The following is an 18,182-nucleotide window of genomic DNA, read 5'->3' on the forward strand; positions in this document are numbered from 1 at the left end:
TCAAAAGCCATTTGAATCCTTTCTGGACCATTTTGCTTTGTTTTGTTTTCTATGGACACTCTGCAGAAGTTTTAGGAGGTAAGGGTGAGTTGTCACAAGGTCAAAGCCAGCATATCACAACTCTAGGAAAAGTTGGAAGATCGCTGCCCTAACCTCAGTTGCCTCTCCCCTGGAGCATCCAGTTTGAACAAAGACAAAATGAGCCTCAAACTTGGAACAGTATTTTTTTCTTCCACTTCCCTAACCAGCTTGCAAGCTGCCTCCCATTGAGTCAGAGTAAGACTTTACTTGGCAAAGACAATTTCACCTAATGTATGCCAACAGCCTTGTTCCTGGGGTACCTCTCAAATCCACCCCAGGATTCTAGGCTCCCGTACTTCCCTGTAGCAGAACTTGGCCCCCAGGAGGCTGTGAAGTTTCCATGGAGGGCCCTGTTGGCACAGCCTGAGACAGTCTCTTTTCCTAATCCATTTCTGCCCTAGCAACAGCTACCTCCAATGCAGCTTTGGAAGCTGTACAATATAGCTAATTGTTTGCATTGGACAGTAGTGTGTTTAGAGCTTATACATCCAAACAGAATATTATTTTCTGCTATTTGCTAGTGGCAATGCCTGCCTGGTGACTTTGGCAGATGGAGAAAGGAGCTAATCCGTAGGTTATAAGCAGAAGGGTTATTGATGAAATGTCACCATCTGTTGGTGTCATTAAAATGATATGAGTCATAAAGAGTTGCTTTTGTGTTTTATCAGAAAATGGTTAGCTTGAAGTTGAGAGAGAAGTTGCTAGATTGTGGTTGGTAGTGATGAACAGAGCTCAGGGGAGGCATCAATCCCAGAACGGGGAGGAGCCTTAATGAACTCATCAGCTTGATGGGTCTTCAGGGAAGTTGACTGACCCCTCTGCTCGAAAAAAAAAAAATCATCTCTCATGTGATATCGGGTATTTATTAAGAATGATGCAATGCCCCAAGGCTCCCATGCCTATTTCTGGGACAACTTCCAGGAGGTAAGGGGAAACTCATTCATTTGGGTTAAACAAGAAGGATCGTACCTGGGAGGGAACAGACAGGAAAACATACCTGTCTCCTTAATCCACATTGGCCCCGTGACACAAAGATTATTCACGTAGCTAGCTGACACCTTAGGAGGCTGGTGAGCCCAATAGGGAATGATATTCTGTACACCTGCTATATCCACAAGGAAGAGACAGAGGTGGCATAGAAGAGGGACCAGAGCCAGCACACCAAGCTTCCATCAAAGATTTCTTCCATTTCAGGATGGAAGAAAGCAATGGATGGAATAATATGTGAATTGCATAGCAAAGAAACAGGGAGTGTGAGGTGTGTATTTAATAAGGATCCAGGGCACCAAACTAAACTGTGCCAACTTCCTGATTCTGCCTTATTATTATACCTAATCCCTTTAAATTCCACCATGTTTGCTGTTTACAAATTCTTTTACCCACTGCCAAGGACATATACCCAAAGCAGAAGAACCTGTTGTTACCAACCTTTTTCAACATGGCCTGGCATCCCTTTTTTAAATTATTATTTCAAATTGTAACCCCTAGAGAGAGTTGAAGAGATTGTATAAACCACTACACATACTTTCGGCAGTACCTCAGGTTTCCCAGGTCAATAAACAAGACGTAGCATTGCTCGAGGCCAGCTGACCTGAGCCTGCCCCTCCTGCCACCTCTGTAGGGACACAGGTGCTGGAGGGGTGCTCTGTTACTGTTTGAAAAGTGTGTGGTGCTGGAAGCAAAAGCCCCAGGGGTGGGAGCTTTCTAAAGTTATTTATATGGTCTCAAAAGGAAGCATCAGTGGAAAAGTTCCTGTTGATATTTTTAGATCTGATGCGTGGTCCACTGCTGCACTTTCATTTTTAAACAAGCAGGGAAGGGAGTGATTGATGATGTCTACAGTGCTGTTTTGGAAGTGTTGAGGGCTCAGCTGACAGTCTAATAGTCACCCCCTGCTGGGCCCAGATCCTCCATCTCTTCCAGCCCTGACTTCAGAAGCTACTGACTTCAGTGGCTGACAAATAAAACGCTGGCCACTGGCTGCCAAGTCAGAGACTCTGAAGTTTGTTCCCTGGCTCCAACACCCTGTGCAGGTTTAATGTCTTGCTCGACTTCTACCTTCTGTTTCTGAGGACTGAGGCATATGTTTGCATAAGTTGTCTTTGGCTGCAAGTACAATGGCTTAGAACTTAACTGTGGTTAAGCAGGTGACTAACTGACAACCTGAGAAGGGTGTGAGGGTGAGAGGGAGAAATGAAGAGAGGTCAGTCAATGGGTACAAACTTACAGTTAGATAGAAGAAATCAGTTCTAACGTTCCTTAGGAGACTAGGGTGACCATAGCTAGCAACAACACGCTGTATGTTTCAAAGCTAGAAGAGAGGGCTCGGAATATTACCACACGTAGAAATGATAAACACTCAAGGTGATGGAGACCCCAAATACCCCGACTTGATCATTACACATTCAATGCATGTAAAAAATACACGTACCCCATAAATATGTAAAGTATCAATGAAAGAAAAAAAACACAACTACACAAAAATCTATGCACTTAGTTATTCCAAGGCCAGTGGGAAGTTAATCTCTCTTAGTAGTATTATTGAATTGTTTCTGTGGTTACTTTCATTGGCCTGATGAAAATCAGTGTTCAAAACAAAAAAGAGAAACAAAGAAATTTTAATTTTTATCAGTGTTCTCCTTCCCCAGGAGCCTGAAGCTTGTGGCTCTGTCTTCAAGGAAATGGAAAGATGGGGGAGATGGTGGTCATCAAGTCTTTTCCTCCACAGATAGTTTCTTATAAGAAGCTCGTGAATTGTACTTGTAAGCCCACTCCAGTTACATAATAGTTGAACAATCAGTTGATGAACATGAGAAGCTGAAGAGCATTCAAGAGAGAAAAGAAAATTCTTACATGCTCATGGCTGGGCAATGTATTATTTGTTCCTAGGACTCAGACTGTGACAAATGAGGTTTTCTTACAAACCTCAAAAACACACATATGAAGCTACTGGAATGAGTCCAGAAAACTCCTGATAAGACATGGAGCTTTCCCCTTGTTCTGTGCTCCTGCTGTTGTGCCTGTGTACATTTAACATTTTTGTTTGTTTAATTTTACCTCTTTTTCTGCCACAGACCACAGAGACAGCTGATGATGAGGAGGACCAGCCTCTTAGCCTTGCCTGGCCTTCTGAAACCCGCAAGCAAGTCACATTTCTGATCGTTTTCCCCATAGTGTTTCCTCTCTGGATTACCTTACCTGATGTTCGCAAACCTGTAAGTAAAGCATTTTTAAAATAGTTTCCTTGTAAAACGTATGGTACATAACAGGGTGCATAGCCTGCTTCAGTTTGCGTTAAAAGGAAAAAGGAAATACACTTGTATCAAAATTTCACATGTACCGCAAAAATAGGTATAACTATTATGTAACAAAAAAAAATTTAAGGAAAAAGAGAAAGTGACATATAAGAAGACACAAATTTCTCTCAGCAGACACACAATCATACTGATTGTTCAAGTTATCAAATCTGCATAACAAACTACCCCAAAACTTAGTGGTGTGAAACAACCATCATTTTAGTCTGCCCTTGGATCCTGTCGATCAGGAATTTGAATAGGACACATTGTGGATGGCTTGTCTCTGCTCCATAATGTCTGTGGCCTGAGTAGGAAGACTTGAAGGGTTACGTGTATCTCATCTTGGGGCTACAATCATCTGGAGGCTTCTTTGTCGTTTCTGGCACCTGGGCAGAAATTATTCAAAGACTAGGCTCAGCTGGGACTGTCTACTGGAATGCCTAAACATGGCCTCTTCATGTGACTTGGGCTTCCTCACAGCATGGTGGCCTCAGGATAGTGAAATGTTTTATGTAAGAGGTGAGTCAGGACTCCAAGAGTGAGTGTTGCAGTGACAGAAGGCAGAAGCTGCATGGTCTATGATGATTCAGTCCCAAAGTTACATAGATTCACTTCTGCTATGCCCTACTGACCAAAGCAGTCATAAGTGTGTCTTGATTAAAGGGGAAGGAGACAAAAAGTTTACGTAGAATACATCAGTGTCATGTAGCATATCACTCTCCTGTTGGGAAGAGTGTCAAAGAATTTGCAACTGTGTTTTAAAACCACCACAGTGATTGTCTCTGAGAAGGTGAGAAGGGCAACTGAAGGTCTGAGGCAGGAAGGTTACTCACATTTTCTTGAGCATTCTTGTGACTATGAACATTATTAATTAATTCAAAAAATGTAAAGAGATGCATTTATGTAATATAAATGCCTACATGTCTGATGTTCTCTCTCTTATGTTACTATCATTACTTTAATCGATTTTATTATCTACCATTATCATGTACTGGGTGCTCCGAACACAACATCAGCCAAGTACACTCTGAGTGTAGACCATATCAAGAGTATACCCCCACCCACTATTGTTGAAGTGAGTTCTTGGGCCATTAGCCCCAGAGGTGAAAGAACTAATGAGAGAAGGAGAAACAGCTCTACTTAGTATGGCACCACACATACAAACTCATTCAACAAAACTGTATACCTAATATGCATCAGATTCTGTACTAAGTGTTCCCCATGAGAGTCTCATTTCTGCTTGGAACAGCGCACAGTATACTCAGAAATCCAGTCCATCCCAGGGCTGGCCCTTGCGGGAAGCAATGAGAGAAGCCCCAGCAGCTACCCTGCCCATGCTTCAGGGACTGGCTCTCAAAGGGGGACTGCACAGGGAGGAGAGCATTGTGGACAGCTCCACTTTCTTGTTCTGTGCATCAGCCAGGGCAGTTGTCATAAGCCAGGTAACAACTGCCTTGATTGATTCCTGTTGGTTTGCCAGCAGCTGCCAATCAGGAGGCTTTGATCTTCTCTAATACCTTCTGGATCTTTCAATTCAGATTGGCAAGAGGATGAACATTTTACCCACCTTTATTCTAAAAGTCCTTCCCAACCCTGAGAGCCCAGGGCCTTGAGTTATTGGCCCACAGTAAACTATATTATGTAATTTCAGGAAATGTCTAGGGTAGGAATATGTATATTGTTGGCATAAATAGAAAAACTTAGGCACAAAGAAATTAGCTAATTTATACCTAGTCATTTCCTAGAAAGTAGGGCTGAGATCCAGACCCAGGTCTATGTGACCACATGGCTTTGGCTTTGCTTCATATTTAGTGATGCCAGAAAGTAGAAAAAAATCATTTTTTAAAAAAATCATTTCTAAAAGCACTCGGAATAGAATATTTTGATAACTTTCAGCATAATTTATCATTAAGTCTTCAAGAGCTCCTTCATTTGAAAAAGAAGAAAAAAACCCCATCCCATTAGCCTGGCCCTTAAATAATACAGCCTAGTGGAGAGCCATGTCTTGTCAAGTATACAACAAGAAAGGACATCTTGTAGGGACTCCCAACAGTATAGGTTTCCTGGTAAAGGATACATGACACAGGTGTGGCTCACTTAAAGCAATATTTAAGTTTCTTTATTCAAGATACCATTGTACAGCATCTGCACTATGCAAAGGCCTGGCTTCCTGAAAACCCACAACCAAACAGCTGAATGTGTTTGATTTTTCTTGGCTCACACCACATTGACATTTCTAAGATATGCAATGCATTGTCTCTAGTGTCTCTCTCTCTCTCTCTCTCCCACCCCCCCCCCCCCCCCCATTGCTCTACTGTTTAGTCCAATGCTTTTGTTTGGCCCTAGGGAGGAAAATCAGGGAGACAGATACAGTTTTCTAAATTCCCAAAAAGGGTTTCATGTGGTGTGGCCCCCAGCAGAGTGAGCAGATTGGTTGATGAGAGGATGTTTGCATACAACCATTGAGGCACTCAGGAAGATGTGCAGGAATGGGAGGAAGATGCCAGTAAGTCAAGGCCCTTGACTCTCACGGGTGGGAGGAACTCAGAGAAAGGGCTGGCAAAGTGTTTATCCTCTTGGTAATCTGAGTTGAAAGGTCAAAGAAGCTTTTAGAGAAGATCAAAAGCTCCCAACTGGTAACTTTTGGAAAACCAACAAAAATCAATCAAGGCAGTTGTTACCTGGGTCATGACAACTGCTCTGGCTGATGCCACAATCCCGAGAGGCACAGAGCAAGAAAACAGAGCTGTCCCCAGTCCTCTGCTCCCTGTGCATTCCCCCTCTGAGAGCCAGCCCCTGCAGAATGAGCAGGGTAGCCAGCGGGGCTTTACCTCATTGCTCCCCCAAGTGCCAGCCCTGGAATGGACTGGATTTCTTTTCTTTTTCTGAGTATAATCTCTGTTGTTCCAAGCAGAAATAAGACTTTTATGAAGAACACTTTGGTTTTTTTCAACTGCCTTCTCAAATATTTATTGAGCACCTATTATGTGCCAAATACTGGGCCTTAGCCAGTGTTTAAGAGATATAAAGACAGGATTGCTGGCAAGATGGCAAAATAGGAACAGCTCCAGTATGCAGCTCCCAGCGAGATCGACACAGAAGGCAGGTGATTTCTGCATTTCCAACTAAGGTAGGGTGTGGGACGTCACCTCACCTGGGAAGTGCAAGGGGTCAGGAAATTCTCTCCCCTACACAAGGGAAGCTGTGGAGGGACTGTGCCATGAGGAACAGTGCACTCCGGCCCAGACACTGTGCTTTTCCCACAGTCTTTGCAACTCACAGACCAGAAGATTCCCTCCGGTGCCTATGTTACCAGGGCCCTGGGTTTCAAGCACAAAACTGGGCGGTCATTCAGGCAGACACTGAGCTAGCTGCAGGAGTGGTTTTTTTTCCATACTCCAGTGGTGCCTAGACACCAGTGAGACAGAAGTGTTTATTCTCCTGGAAAGAGGAATGAAGCCAGGGAGCCAAGTGGTCTGGCTGGATGGGTCCCACCCCCACGGAGCCCAGCAAGCTAAGATCCACTGACTTGAAATTCTTGCTGCCAGCGTAATAGTCTGAGGTCGACCTGGGATGCTTGAGCTTGGTGGGGAAGTGATGTCCACCATTGCTGAGGCTTGAGTAGGCAGTTTTACCAACACAGTGTAAACAAAGCCACTGGGAAGTTCAAACTGGGCAGAGCACACTGCAGCTCAGCAAGGCCTCTGTGGCCAGACTGCTTCTATAGATTCCTCCTCTCTGGGAAGGGCATCTCTGAAAAAAAGGCAGCAGCCCCAGTCAGGGACATATAGATAAAACCCCCATCTCCCTGAGACAGACCACCTGGGGGAAGGGGCACCTGTGGGTGCAGCTTCAGCAGACTTAAACATCCCTGCCTGCTGGCTCTGAAGAGAGCAGCAGATCTCCCAGCACAGCATTCAAGCTCTGCTAAGGGTCAGACTGCCTCCTCAAGTGGGTCCCTGACCCCCGTGTATCCTGACTGGGAGACACCTCCCAGTAGGTGCCAACAGATACCTCATACAGGAGGGCTCTGGCTGGCATGTGGCAGGTGCCCCTATGCGATGAAGTTTCCAGAGAAAAGAACAGGCAGCAATCTTTGCTGTTCTGCAGCCTCCACTGGTGATACCCAGGCAAACAGGGTCAGGAGTAGACCTCCAGCAAACTCCAGCAGACCTGCAGCAGACGGGCCTGTTAGAAGGAAAACTGAGCCAGGCACGGTGACTCACACTTGTAAACCCAGCACTTTGGGAGGCCAAGGCAGGCAGATCACGAGGTCAAGATATTGAGACCATCCTAGCTAACATGGTAAAACTCCGTCTCTACTAAAAATACAAAAAATTAGCCAGGCATGGTGGCGGGTACTTGTAGTCCCAGCTACTTGGGAGACTGAGGCAGGAGAATGGTGTGAACCCGGGAGGCAGAACTTGCAGTGAGCCGAGATCGTGCCACTGCACTCCAGCCTGGGCAACAGAGCAAGACTCTGTCTCAAAACAAAAAAAAAAAAAGGCAAACTAAAAAACACAAAGGAATAGCACGTCCACTCAGAGACCCCATCCGAAGGTCACCAACTGCAAAGACTGAAGGTAGATAAATTCATAAAGATGGGGAAAAAGCAAAAAGGCTGAAAATTCCAAAAACCTGAATGCATCTTCTCCTCTAAAGAATCACAACTCCTCACCAGCAGTGGAACAAAAATGGACGGAGAATGAGTTTGATGAATTGACAGAAGTAGGCTTCAGAAGGTGGGTAATAACAAACTCCTCCAAGCTAAAGGAGCATGTTCTAACCCAATGCAAGGAAGCTAAGAACCTTGAAAAAAGGTTAGACAAATTGCTAACTAGAATAACCAGTTTAAAGAAGAACATAAATGACCTGATGGAGCTGAAAAACACAGCACAAGAACTCTGTGAAGCATACACAACTATCAATAGCCAAATCGACCAAGCAGAAGAAAGGATATCAGAGGGTGAAGATCAACTTAATGAAATAAAGTGAGAAGACAAGATTAGAGAAAACAAGAATGAAAAGGATCGAACAAAGCCTCCAAGAAATATGGGACTATGTGAAAAGATCAAATCCATGTTTGATTGGTATACCTGAAAGTGATGGAGAGAATGGAATCAAGCTGGAAAACATTTTTCAGGATATTATCCAGGAGAACTTCCCCAACCTAGCAAGATAGGCCAATATTCAAATTCAGGAAATACAGAGAACACCATAAAGATACCCCCCCTTGAGAAGAGCAACCCCAAGGTATATAATCATCAGATTCACCAAGGTTGAAACGAAGGAAAAAATGTTAAGGGCAGCCAGAGAGAAAGGTCAGGTTACCCACAAAGGGAAGCTCATCAGAATAACAACGGATCTCTCTGCAGAAACCTTACAAGCTAGAGAGAGTGGGGGCCAATATTCAACATTCTTAAAGAATTTTCAAGCCAGAATTTCATTTCCAGGCAAACTAAGTTTCATAAGCAAAGGAGAAATGAAATCTCCACTTTACAGACAAGCAAATGCTGAGAGATTTTTGTCACCACCAGGCCTGTCTTACAGGAGCTCCTGAAGGAAGCACTAAACATGGAAAGGAACAACTGGAACCAGCCACTGCAAAAACATACCAAATTGTAAAGAACATCGACACTACGAAGAAACTGCATCAACTAATAGGCAAAATAACTAGCTAGCATCATAATGACAGGATCAAATTCAAACATAATAATATTAATCTTAAATGTAAATGTGATAAATGCCTTAATTAAAAGACACAGACTGGCAAATTGGATAAAGAGTCAAGACCCATCAGTGTGCTGTATTCAGGAGACCTATCTCACATGCGAAGACAAACAAAGGCTTAAAATAAAGAGACGGAGGAATATTTACCAAGCAAACAGAAAACAAACAAACAAAAAGCAGGGGTTGCAATCCTAGTCTCTGACAAAACAGACTTTAAACCAACAAAGACCAAAAGAGACAAAGAAGGGAATTACATAATGGTAAAGGGAACAATGCAACAAGAAGAGTTAACTATCCTAAATATATATGCACCCAATACAGGAGCACGCAGGTTCATAAAGCAAGCTCTTAGAGACCTACAAAGAGACTTACACTCCCACACAATAATAATGGGAGATTTAATACCCCACTGTCAATATTATACAGATCAAGACAGAAAATTAACAAGGATATTTCAGGACTTGAACTCAGTTCTAGACCAAGTGAACCTAATAAACATCTACAGAACTCTTCACCCCAAATCAGCAGAATATACATTCTTCTCAGCACCTCATCTCACTTATTCTAAAATTGACCACATAGTTGGAAGTAAAACACTCAGCAAATGCAAAAGAATGGAAATCATAACAGTCAGTCTCTCAGACCACAGTGCAATCAAACTAGAACTGAGGATTAAGAAACTCACTCAAAACTGCACAACTACACGGCAACTGAACAACTTGCTCCTGAATGACTACTGGGTAAATAACGAAATGAAGACAGAAATAAAGATGTTCTTTGAAATCAATGAGAACAAAGACACAACATACCAGAATCTCTGGGACACATTTAAAGCACTGTGTAGAGGGAAATTTATAGCATTAAATGCCCACAGGAGAAAGCAGAAAAGATCTAAAATTGACACTCTAATATCAAAATTAAAAGAACTAGAAAAGCAAGAGCAAACAAATTCAAAAGCTAGCAGAAGACAAGAGAAAACTAAGATCAGAGCAGAACTGAAGGAGATAGAGACATGAAAAACTCTTAAAAAAAAATAAAATCCATGAATCCAGGAGCTGTTTTTTTCAAAAGGTCAACAAAATTGATAGACTGCTAGCCAGATTAATAAAGAAGAAAAGAGAGAAGAATCAAATGAGTACAATAAAAAATGATAAGGGGGATATCACCACCAATCCCAAGGAAATACTAACTACCATCAGAGAATACTATAAACACCTCTATGCGAATAAACTAGAAAATCTAGAAGAAATGGATAAAATCCTGGACACATACACCCTCCCAAGACTAAACCAGGAAGCAGTCAAATCCCTGAATAGACCAATAACAAGTTCTGAAATTGAGGCAGTAATTAATAGCCTACCAACCAAAAAAAGTCCAGGACCAGATGGATTCACAGCCAAATTCTACCAGAGGTACAAAGAGAAGCTGGTACCATTCCTTCTGAAACTATTCCAAACAATAGAAAAAGAGGGAATCTGCCCTAACTCTTTTTACAAGGCCAGTATCATCCTGATACCAAAACCTGGCAGAGACAGAACAAAAAAGAAAATTTCAGGCCAATATCCCTGATGAACATTGATGCAAAAATCCTCAATAAAATACTGGCAAACCAAATCCAGCAGCACATCGAAAAGCTTATGCACCATGATCAAGTGGGCTTCATCCCTGGGATGCAAGGCTGGCTCAACATACGCAAATCAATAAATATAATCCATCACATAAACAGAACCAATGATAAAAACCACATGATTATCTCAATAGATGCAGAAAAGGCCTTCGACAAAATTCAACACCCCTTCATGCTAAAAACTCTCAAACTAGGTATTGATGGAATGTATCTTAAAATAATAAGAGCTATTTATGACAAACCCAAGCCAATATCATACTGAATGGGCAAGAACTGGAAGCATTCCCTTTGAAAACCAGCACAAGACAAGGATGCCCTCTCTCATCACTCCTATTCAACATAGTACTGGAAGTTCCGGCCAGGGCAATCAGTCAAGAGAAAGAAGCAAAGGGTACTCAATTAGGAAAAGAGGAAGTCAAATTGTCTCTGTTTGCAGATTACATTATTGTATATTTAGAAACCCAATTGTCCCAGCCCAAAATCTCCTTAAGCTGATAAGCAACTTCAGCAGTCTCAGGATACCATATCAATGTGCAAAAACCACAAGCATTCGTATACACCAATAACAGAGAGCCAAATCATGAGTGAACTCTCATTCACAACTGCTACAAAGAGAATAAAATGCCTAGGAATACAACTTACAAGGGATGTGAAGGACCTCTTCAAGGAGAACTACAAACCACTACAAAAGGAAATAAGAGGACACAAATAAATGGAAAAACATGCCATGCTCATGGATAGGAAGAATCAATATCATGAAAATGGCTATACTGCCCAAAGTAATTTATAGATTCAATGCTATCCCCATCCAGCTACCATTGACTTTCTTCACAGAATTGGAAAAAACTACTTTAAACTTCCTATGGAACCAAAAAAGAGCCTGTATAGCCAAGACAATCCTAAGCAAAAAGAACAAAGCTGGAGGCCTTATGCTACCTGACTTCAAACTATACTAGAAGGCTACATTAACCAAAACAGTATGGTACTGGTACCAAAATAGATATATAGACCAATGGAACAGAACAAAGGCCTCAGAAATAACCCCACACATCTACAACCATCTGATCTTTAATAAATCTAACAAAAACAAGCAATGGGGAAAGGATTCCCTATTTAATCAATGGTGTTGGGAAAATTGCCTAGCCATATGCAGAAAACTTAAACTGGACCCTTTCCTTACACCTTGTACAAAAATAACTGAAGATGGATTAAAGACTCAACCATAAAACCTAAAACCATAAAAATCTTAGAAGAAAACCTAGGCAATACCATTCTGGACATAGGCACTGGCAAAGACTTCATGACTAAAACACCAAAAGCAATGGCAAAAAAGCCAAAATAAACAGATGGGATCTAATTAAACTAAAGAGCTTCTGCACAGGAAAATTAAAATAAAACTACCATCAGAGTAAACAGGCAACCTACAGAATGGGAGAAAAATTTTGCAATGTATCCATCTAACAATGGGCTAAGATCTGGAATCTACAAACTTAAACAAATTTACAAGAAAAAACAACCCCATCAAAAAGTGGGTGAAGGATATGAATAGGCACTTCTCAAAAGACGACATTTATGCAGCCAACAAACATATGAAAAAAAGCTCATCATCACTGGTCATTAGAGCAATGCAAATCAAAACCACAGTGAGATATCATCTCATACCAGTTAGAATAGTGATCATTCAAAAGTCAGGAAACAACAGATGCTGGGGAGGATGTGGAGAAATAGGAACACTTTTACACTGTTGGTGGGAGTGTAAATTACTTCAACCATTATGGAAGACAGTGTGGTGATTCCTCAAGGATCTAGAACTAGAAATACCATTTGACCCAGCAATCTCATTACTGGGTATATACCCAAAGCATTATAAATCAATCTACTATAAAGACACATGCACACGTATGTTTATTGTGGCACTATTCACAATAGCAAAGACTTGGAACCAACCCAAATGTCCATCAATGATAGACTGGATAAAGAAAATATGGCACACATACACCATGGAATACTATGCAGCCACAAAAAAAGGATGCGTTCATATCCATTGCAGGGACATGGATGAAGCTGGAAACTATCATTCTCAGCAAACCAACACAGGAACAGAAAACCAAACACCGCATATTCTCACTCATAAGTGGGAGTGGAACAATGAGATAACATGGACTCAGGGAGGGGATCATCACACACTGGGGCCTGTCACGGGGTGGGGGGCTAGGGGAGGGATAGTATTAGGAGAAATACCTAATGTAGGTGACGGGTTGATGGGTGCAGCAAACCACCATGGTATGTGTATACCTATGTAACAAAGCTGCACATTCTGCACATGTACCCAAGAACTTAAAGTATATTTTTTTAAAAAGAGATATAGAGACACAAAATTTACAATTTCTATTGTTAAGGCACTCTAAGTTTAGTAAAGGAAACCAGACATGGCCACATATAACCATGGAGCAAGACTGTACAACTGTATTAATGAGAAGCTGGATTTGAACCCAAGTTCCCTGACTCCAGATCATTTTCATTCTACCACATTGACTGTAATGGGTTTTCCCCCACCAACTGATTAACTATACATTAGGAAAAGCACTTCTCAACTCTGGACCCCATTTTTTCTCCTCTGTGAATAAAGGGTTGGAAGATTTCTAGATTCCCTGCCAGCCATGACATTCTGTGATTAAGGAAAACATAATGAGATAACCATCAATAAGCTACTGCACGTTTAAGGTGATCATACATCCCAGTTTACCCAGGACAGTCCCAGTTTATTCTCAAAGCATATTGGTTTGGAAGACATATGGGTGTATTCTGCATATACAATATGCCAAATGAAAGAAACCATGCCAGTTGACACAAAAGCCAATAAGTGATCATGCTTTGTTAGAAGATTTTTGTTAGATTTCACCTTGTATAAGTTATCTTTTGCTGTGTAACATACCACCCCAACCTGGTGACTTAAAACAAGACATTTTTTTAGTCCATAATTCTGTGAATTGGCAATTTGGGCTATCCTCTGCTGGACAGTTCATCTGCTGGTCTTAATGGTGCTCACTTAACAATGGCTGGGAGCTGGTAGGCACAGGCTATTGCAGCTGGAACAGCTTGTCTCTGCTCCACATAGTCTGTTATCCCAAAACAGGCTAGCCTGGACTTATTCACATAATGGCAAAGTGCCAAGAGCAGCAAGCATGAAAGCTACAAAGCCCTCTTGAGATCTAGTTGCACGCTGTCACTTCCAATACATTCTATTGGTCAAAGCAAGTCATAAGGCCAGCCCAGATTCAAAGGGTGGAAAAACAGACCTTACCTCTTGATGAGAGGAGCAGGAAAGTATTGTGCCCATTTTTGCAAACCCCCATAGAACTCATGTGCTTCCACAAGGACCTCTTGAGAAAATATATAGGGAGAGGAAAGAGAGAGGAAAAATTATTAATACCTATTTGCTCCTCCTTAGGGCCTGGCAACCTCTTCCATGGATTTTGTTTACCCAAGGAGATGAACATACTTAACTTTGACAGTATTTACAAGGAAAACATGATTTTTTAATGTATATAGTTTCAGAGTGTATAGTATTCCCACTAGCTTTTATTTCTGCTTTATATGCAAATTGTATGACAGTGTTTGTTGAACTGTGCATAATTTCAGCTCACATAATATGGGCTTCACACTTACAGTTTTCTTAAATTAATGGCTTTGTTTCCAAAGTAAAAGAACTAAAATATAAACCTCAATGAGGACTAAGTCTTTGATGAAAATTGAAAATAAACAAAATAAAGATTCAAAAAGTTATCTTCTCTCATGACTAGGATAGATACTCCTGCAAAACAAAAATGCATCTAATAAGATATGAAAACGTGACCCATTAGAACTAGGAAGGAACCTGAGAACCCAGCTAGGTGTTTGCAGTTTCTATTAATTCATTCATCAAGTATTTATTGAGTGTCTACTATGAGCCAAGCAAGGTCTAACAAGGATAAAGTAATTGAGACTCATAGAGGTGTGGCGACTCATTCAAGCACACCCAGCTAGAAAGAGGCAAAGCCAAGACTCTAGTCCAGGTCTTCACAGTCATGTTCACTTCCCCAAGTATCAGTTTCTTTATCTCTTAAAAACTAAAATGAGAATAATACAGTCGATTCTTCATATCTGCAGGTTCTGCATTCAAACAATCACAGATTGAAAATATTCAGGAAAAAAAAATTTTAATACAACAGTAAAAAGATACAGATAAAAACAATACAATTTAACAACTGTTTACATAGCATTTACACTTTATTAGGCCTCATAAGTAATTTAGAGCTGATTTAAAATATATGGGGGCCAGGTGCAGTGGCTCACACCTGTAGTCCCAGCACTTTGGGAGGCCAAAGCGGGCTTATCACCTGAGGTCAGGAGTTCAAGACCAGCCTGACCAACATGGAGAAACCCCATCTCTACTAAAAATACAAAAAATTAGCTGGGCATGGTGGTACATGCCTATAATCCCAGCTACTCGGGAGGCTGAGGTAGGAGAATCACTTGAACCCACAAGGCGGAGGTTGCAGTGAGCTAAGATTGCACCGTTGCACTCCAGCCTGGGCAACAAGAGCAAAAGTCTGTCTCATAACTAAATAAAGTATATGGGATGATGCACAAAGGTTATATGTAAATACTCCATTTCATATAATGGATTTGGGCATCTGCAGATTTTGGTATCCTCAGGGGCAGTGGAAGTAATCCCTCATGGATACCAGGGCATGACTGTATTGTCTAATAACAAGTATAATTATCTGAGCACTTATGTGCGAGGAACTTTGGTAGACATTTTATGTACATTAAGTCCTCAAAACAACTAGATTGTTTTTTCTCCCATTTTACAGATGAAGAAGCCTAAGCTTAAAGAAATTAAATAATTTGTCTCAGGTCACATTGCTGTTAATTTGTGAGCAGAGATTTCAATACCAGTCATATTAATCCAGAGACCATACTTTTAATCTTCAGTAGGATTTGGGGGTGGATCTTCATTAAATATATGTCCCAGAACCTTACACAGAGTAGATGCTTAGTGAATATTTGTTGAATTTAAATCAGTAAGGATATAGCTAATTTGTACAACCAGCTAATGTCCAGCAACTTTTTCCAAGCCAAGCCGATATCACTCTGATGTACTAAAAGCTTCTAATGAGAGCATCCACTGTCAATTATATAAGTAAACCACAACATGGGAACAAAATGGCCAGCACATGGATGCAATTTGCTTATTTGCTGATTAGTATGAGGTCCATCCCAGCAGATGTCAGGATGAACCCCCATTACTATAACCATAAACTGTCGTGTTAGACCTTGGCTACAAGGGCTATTTTCTGCCTTCCAATGACACTGGTAACTAAATGACTGTACAGTTGCTACTGAGCAGAGATGTCTGGAATGAGACCACGCTGTCCAAGTAAACAGAATGGTCCAAGAAAAATGAAAGAAGAAGTGATCACCTGGGTTGTGAGAATGGAAATGGTAAAGTAGTTTGACAGTTGGGAAACACTTAGCCCAACTGCTGATGCATGGAAGGTTGATACTTCCAAAGCAGGAACAACATGGGAGGTTGGGCGAGGCAGATGGCCATACAGCTGGAATGCTAGTTTCTACTTCCCTGATGCTTTTTTTATTTTCTGACATTCAGAGCAGAGCCTAGTATGATGATCATGATCATGATCATTATGTCTATGGCGGAGTATATTTTGAGTATTGGCCCTGTTTTTCTTTAGGAAAGAGTCAGTATAACCTAGATATTGGGAGCACATGCGGTACAGTCAGGCAGACCTAGTTTCAATTTTATCTCTAGTTCAGGATCTGGGTACAGAGTAAGTTCTCAGACTTTATCTACCTCTAGCTTATGATGAAGACTCTGAAAATTCACAAAGAAAATTTATTTTTAGCCTTTTTCATTGAGCCCCTAATGCAACATTAGGTATGTTTTGATGCCCATTAATTACTAATTGGCTTCTTAATTATGAGCCAAATATTTAGAGAGGTTGTCATCAAATATTAGAGAGGTTGAGCATCAAATATTAATTTAGAGAGGTTGTCACTAGTATGTTCATTTGAATTTAGTTCCTTTAATTCCTTGTCTGATACCTCGCTTTCTACCTTATGGCTAGGAATTTTCTGTAGCTCAGTTATGATATTTTTCAGATGAGAAATATGTTCAAATGATTTGATTCTGACTTGTGAAGTTATCTCAAAGAACAAACAGGCAGAGGTACAAAGTTGAAATAATAATTATACATTTATTAAATGAGCTAACCTGGAAAACGAGCAATCTATGAAATGAGGACTCTCCTGGGACACCCAGTACTTATGCCACACCTTAAAGCATGTAGAAAGGTTTTCATTATCCTCATACATTGCCCAGAATCAAGCATTGGTTGGGGCTCGAATCACACATGTGACCCCACATGGCAAGAGCGCTCTTCTCTTTCCTGTAACAGAGCACAGCCATGGAAGACGAAACCCTCATTGTACGTAGGATCCTGAAACAGTGACTGTGACCAGATGCAAAGGATGGGAAATTTAATAAGCTGAATGCCTTGGAAAACTTGATCTCCTAGCACTGGCTCAGGGAATTCAGTCTTCAGAATCCAGCTGAGTCCTAGCTTTAAAAAAAAAATTGCTTTCATAAATGAAGATCTAATGGCTGGGTGCGGTGGCTCACACCTGTAATCGTAGCACTTTGGGAAGCTGAGGTCAGGATTTCGAAACCAGCCTGGCCAACATGGTGAAACCCTGCCTTTACTAAAAGTAAAAAAAAAATTAATGGAGTGTGGTGGCAGGTCCCTGTAATCCCAGCTACTCAGGAGCTAAGGCAGGAAAATTGCTTGAACCCAGGAGGCAGAGGTTGCAGTAGGCCAAGATCATGCCACTGCACTCCAGCTTGGGTGACGGTAAAACTGTCTCGGGGGGAAAAAAAAAAAAAAAAAAGTGAGGGTCTCCAACTCCACTTTTAAAAAAATTAATTTTTTTTCCCCCATTACCCATTAAAGTGCTTAGGTCCCCAGGAGGGGTCTGAGTCCTTGTCCAAAATATTTTTCTTCTAAAAGGGGGCAGGGAAAAGCATTTGAGGATAACGTTTTGGCTACTCACTGTGGCCTGATGCCCTTCCCCGATTTAATCAAACCTGCTTGGTCTTCCAACCATCCCAGCTAACAAATGACCCCACAAAACAGCAGTCATTTAAAGAAATGGATGGGGTAAAATTTAAAAGAACCATGCAAATGATCACAAAAAATATATATTAAAAACTTGAAATTAGTAAAGAAAACATAAGCCTGGTTTGGAGCAATAGAGACTGTATTCATCATTATTGATATTCAAAAGATTACCATGTATGAGTTTATCTTTTCCTTTTAATGGAGCTCTCAAAAGCCATGACAGAATGTGTTCTATATGACTGCCCAAGGTCAGCCCTTCAAACAATT

At 41.2% G+C, this 18,182-nt stretch overlaps 1 protein-coding gene across 3 annotated transcripts in view; it reads left to right on the plus strand.

The window, feature by feature from the left end:
* The window catches only part of SLC24A2 (solute carrier family 24 member 2), a 276,863-nt gene that overhangs the window by 239,674 nt on the left and 19,007 nt on the right, over positions 1-18,182 (plus strand). For all 3 annotated transcript variants that reach the window (XM_050761328.1, XM_050761330.1, XM_050761329.1), the window contains one exon: positions 3,156-3,296. In XM_050761328.1, the coding sequence (XP_050617285.1) occupies positions 3,156-3,296 (141 nt within the window). The remainder of the gene's footprint in view (positions 1-3,155; positions 3,297-18,182) is intronic.

Source organism: Macaca thibetana, chromosome 15 (assembly GCF_024542745.1).
Source record: "Macaca thibetana thibetana isolate TM-01 chromosome 15, ASM2454274v1, whole genome shotgun sequence".
NCBI lineage: Eukaryota > Metazoa > Chordata > Mammalia > Primates > Cercopithecidae > Macaca > Macaca thibetana.